At 52.8% G+C, this 4720-nt stretch overlaps 1 protein-coding gene across 1 annotated transcript in view; it reads right to left on the bottom strand.

Annotated features, from left to right (window-relative positions):
- Nucleotides 1-829: 829 nt before the first annotated feature.
- MGAT5B (mannosyl (alpha-1,6-)-glycoprotein beta-1,6-N-acetyl-glucosaminyltransferase, isozyme B) overlaps nucleotides 830-4720 on the bottom strand; it is a gene marked incomplete at both ends in the record, with an annotated part of 58943 nt that continues 55052 nt past the window's right edge. The window contains one exon of the mRNA XM_008943071.1: nucleotides 830-904. Within this exon, the coding sequence (XP_008941319.1) occupies nucleotides 830-904 (75 nt within the window). The remainder of the gene's footprint in view (nucleotides 905-4720) is intronic.

Below are 4720 nucleotides of genomic sequence, written 5' to 3'. Positions count from 1 at the left end.
CCAGGTGGGTGCCGTTGGGCGAGAGGGCCAGCGGGCTCGGGGGGCTTTGCATAGCAGGGCTCTCGGCCTTGGGAGGCGCAGGAGGAGACGACGTGGCGCAGAAATCCTAGTGGGAGAGGAGACAAGGGGTCAGTGCCCGGAGGGACGGGGAGAGGCGCTGGGGATGGGGGAGGGAGGCTGCTGGTGGCACAGAGGGGCACTTGGGCTGCTGAGTTTGCTCCTTGGGTTGGGGTCATCTGCATACATAGATGGCATCCCCTGCCATGGGAGATGAAGACACCAGCCACCTCTTCTCCTCCCAGTGCTGCCTTACTGTGTGCAACAGAAAGGCCTTGACCCAGCCCCAGCACCTCCAGCCACCCTCCACCAACCCCCCCAACACCTTTAGTTCATGATGAATCTCCCCCAGCCCCCACGTTCTGGTGCTCTCTGCAACCAGGCCACTGGCTGCACAGGGCTGGGACCTGGCATTCCTCACTGGGAAGCCACATTGGGCCAGTGGCTGCTTGCCCAGAGGAGCAGGAACGGACCCATGGGAGAACAGGGGTGGCTGGCCAGGAGAACAGGGATGCTCCCCCAGGGACAACAGGGGTGGCTGGCCAGGAGAACAGGGAAGCTCCTCCAGGGAGCACAGGGATGGTTGGCCAGGAGAACAGGGAAGCTCCTCCAGGGAGCACAGGGATGGTTGGCCAGGAGAACAGGGAAGCTCCTCCAGGGAGAACAGGGATGGTTGGCCAGGAGAACAGGGAAGCTCCCCCAGGGAGAACAGGGATGGTTGGCCAGGAGAACAGGGAAGCTCCCCCAGGGAGAACAGGGATGGTTTCCCAACCTGGTGCTGAATGTAGGCGTGGATCCGCTCCAGCATCCCCTCGGAGGTGTACTCATAAGGCAGGTAAGGGTCCACCTGTGAAGGGGGAAGAGCAGAGCTCAGGCAGCATGCAGGGACAGCCTTGCCCTCCCCCTGGGACAGCAGTGCCCTGAGTGTCCTCTCCCCACCCCCTGAGCCCACGGCTCATGTCTCTCCACCAAAGCAAGCAGGGCACAAAACTAGAACTGGAAAAACTTCACAGGTCATAATGTGCTGGAGAGAGAGTGAAAGATTTGTTTGGGTTCAACCCAAGTATTGGTGAAAATTTAGTCACCTTCTTCCATTTTCATCTCATTTTTCTTCATACATTATAAAATAAAAGCAGTTTTCATGCAATAGGTCACTTCCAATTAAAGCATGAACTGTCGCAGCCCAAGAAATGGTTTCATTCCCTTTGGAGGGGTGGAAGCTGGTGTCCCTCCCAGGGCCAGGGCAGGGGGACAGCAGCCATCGATGCCCACACTGATGCTGTCCTGCACCCTGGCTTTGGTAACTGCTCTTTCTCCAGAGCCAGCTGCTCTGGTTTTTTAGCGTGAGTTACGAAACGCTGCCGGATCTTCAGGAGCCTTCTGCCTGTGCTCGCTTCTCAACATCAGACCTCCAGGTCTGAGAGTCACCCCGGGGTCCTGGCTTGGGAAACCCCCTCCTCTGCCCAGCAGCACCTCCCAAAAGAGCACGTCCCTGGCACAGCGGTGGCACAGGCTCCAGGAGAAGCAGGGAGGAGCAGGCAGCAGGGCTCACTGCCTTCCTGCGTGGCTGTTGCCCTGGGGTCAGCAGTGACTTTCCCCTTGGAAGAACATTGCTAGGGGGGCTGTGTCACTGATGGACCTCTTCCCTCAGGAACAAATCCTTTTTCATGGACCTTTCTGCCCTTGGAAGACAGATTTTTCCACACTCCTTTATTTTTCCCAAGGGATGTTCTATGAGCTGCAGGACATCGGGGCTGGTCCTGGGACCCCCCTTTCTCCTGAGCACTTCTGCAGAGCTTTATGTAAAAGGATTATAAGCAAAGATACATTAATCTGGAAAACACAGTTTCTTCTATTTTCTGAGCTCTGTACCTCCAAAATAGCTCTCTCTTTTTGAAGTACCTGTCAAACTCAAGTTGAAAGGTTCAGTCTGCCGAGAAGATCCCTCTAAGCATCTTCCTGCCATAAATATCCCACCTGAGATCTCAGCCAGGCTGGAAATTACAGATGTTCTGTCTAATTACAGATGTGCCCATGCTAATCAGGGCTGACACAGCGACGGGCACCACTCCTGCCTCTGAATTGCTGATGGGTACTCAGTGAACTGGGTAAAATCACCCATCCCAGTCCACAAAGCCCAAACCAGGCTGGGTGCTGCCTGGCACTGATGTGGGGGAGACAAAGCACCCCTTACTCAGCATCACTAATGCTCGGTCTCATCCTACCACTGCTTTCATGGGGGCTTTTCTCAGGACCTTGTCACGCCAGACATAGTGCAGATATAATTCATCAAAACAGCCTCTTATCCTAAAATGCTGCCGTGGTACTCAATGGCATGCAGCACAAGGCACAAACCTCCCTGCACCCACACGTGTACCCAGAGGTGATGCTCCAGGCATGTTCCCACCTCCCTACAGGCTCCCAGGAGCCCCATCAGGTCCAAGGGCATCAGGAGGCTGTGGACAGATCCCAATCTAGCCCAAGCTCGTCCAACCCCCAAACCCCCACGTGCCCCTGTCCCCCACGGGGCACCCTCAAAGGCTCTCACTCCCCCAGCTCCCCTCTCCCAGTCTTGTTAGGATTCAGCTCGTGCACCCAGGAGTGTTAGAAAGTGCCAATTCTGAGAAGATAATTGTTTAATTAAAACCTGGCAGGCTTGGCCTCCTTTTGCCAGCCACATTGTTAATGCCTCAACCTGTGCCGGGAGCTCAGGATCTCTCCAGAGTCCTGGGAGGGCTGAGGAAGAGGAGGAACAGGGGCTCTGAGGTGGGGACCCAGGCACTGGGGGGGAATTCAGGGCCAGAACTCTCCACCCCCAGTGCTCTCCATCAGCCAAACGGGGAGTCACTGGTCCTCCATGAGAGCCCTGGTTTTATAGTCCCCAGCAGGAAACACAGAGCTGAACAGAGCAAATATGTCTCCCTTGCTCAAAAGGAAGAGAAAAAAAATATCCAAACAACATCAGACAAATAAGGAGAAAAATAATGCAATCCCCTGCCAGCACACAACAGCAGCCTGGGAACACTTTACCCAGCTATTTTCGCTGTGATGTCTAATACACCACCCTTTCAAGCATAGTCTGAAATGTATAATTTTCCATTACAGTCCTGTATGTTTGACTTTAATATAATGAAGCCTTCTCCCTTCACTACACCAGAATATTTGGTCTATCAAATTGCTTGTGTGAGGACTACTTTGGACAACGGAAAGAGCTGAAGGCCAAAAAAAACTGGTGGCTGCAATCCTCTCTCCTTCTCCTGCCTCACCCCATGGCTAACAGCCCTAATGCATCCCTGGGACAAGCCTCCCAGCATCACCTTTCCCAGGGGAACACAGTTGGCACCACCTAACTGTGCTGGGATTTGATCTTTAAGGCAGAGGGTTTGGTGCTTCCATGAGTTTAGTTTTGCTTATAAATAGGTCAGGGAAACCCAAAACTGCTTCAAGGGGGCATGGATGGCAGAAGCATGGCTTGCCAAAACTCTTCCCCAGCCACTGCAGGGTGACCTGGAGTAGGTGCCACCTCGGAAAGGAGGAGGGAGGGGAGCACAAGGGGAAAAAAAAAGATATTCCAAACCCAAGCCATATCCAAGCCACAAATCAGATCTCTCTCCAGGAGGAAGAAGTTCGTTTCAAGCAAACTGAGGTTGGAGAAGGATGCTGGCTGCATCTCAACTGCTTTATTCACACAAACAGAGCAGCCAGCCCTGACAACAGACCCAGCCACCTCCAACCAGACCAAAGGAAGCTCTGCCAGCCTGGCTGGGGCTGGGACAGGGCTGCAGCTGCAAGGACAGCACATCCTGCCCCGAGCTGCAGCTTTGGCTGTCTGCAGTAAAAATTGGGATGGCTGCACGGCCACGCAGGCTGTGATGTGGCCAGTGAGCCACGGGCAAAGTACCTCTGAAATATTGCTGAAGCATCACCAAATCCCCCAGAGCCACAATGCTCTAAAGCAGGGCAGGCTTGCTGGTCAGCTTGACCGCACCAGAATTAACTCCAGCTTCATGAAACCAGCTCCCAAAGCCCTTGAGAGGTCCCCAGCACCCAGCAGCCTGGTTCCCAGCAGCTGGTATGGCAGAGGAGACGGAGACATCTCACAGCTTCCCACAACAGCCCATATCCCAGAAATGTTTTACTCAGCTTTGCCTGGAAGATACGAAACTAGCACTGTGGGATAAGTGATTTTTCAGTCCTATAAGCAAAATAATATTTTTTTAAAAAAATCTGTTTCGGGTCAGTTGTCAGTTTTCTTTCCAACGTTTCAACTCATCAAGGAGGGGGAAAATGCCATGTTTCAGGTTCAGCAATCTGTTTGGGTTGGTGAAGGGGAGGGAAATGCATCACTTTGGGGACCAGCCTTCCCTTCAACTTTCAAGGCAGGGTGTTTTCAAACAAAGGCAGGCAGGGGAGAAACAAAACCACTCTGTTCCAGTCATATCGAAATGAAATGTTTTGACTGCAAAAATAAATTGATGGTGGTTACTTTGAAGCACAGACAAATTTGTTAAATATTCTGATAACGAAACATCCTGTTTCGCCTTTGGGGAAATAAAAAGGTAATAAAATACTTTCTTTGGGCTCTAGTACCTGCCTGGGAACAGCAACACTGAACAGCCTCGCCACAGGTTTCCTGCTAACACCCTTGTTTTCAATTCCTGCT

The sequence above is a fragment of the Merops nubicus genome, unplaced genomic scaffold, assembly GCF_000691845.1.
Source record: "Merops nubicus isolate BGI_N331 unplaced genomic scaffold, ASM69184v1 scaffold20186, whole genome shotgun sequence".
NCBI lineage: Eukaryota > Metazoa > Chordata > Aves > Coraciiformes > Meropidae > Merops > Merops nubicus.
This window is presented reverse-complemented; position numbering and strand designations above follow the sequence as displayed.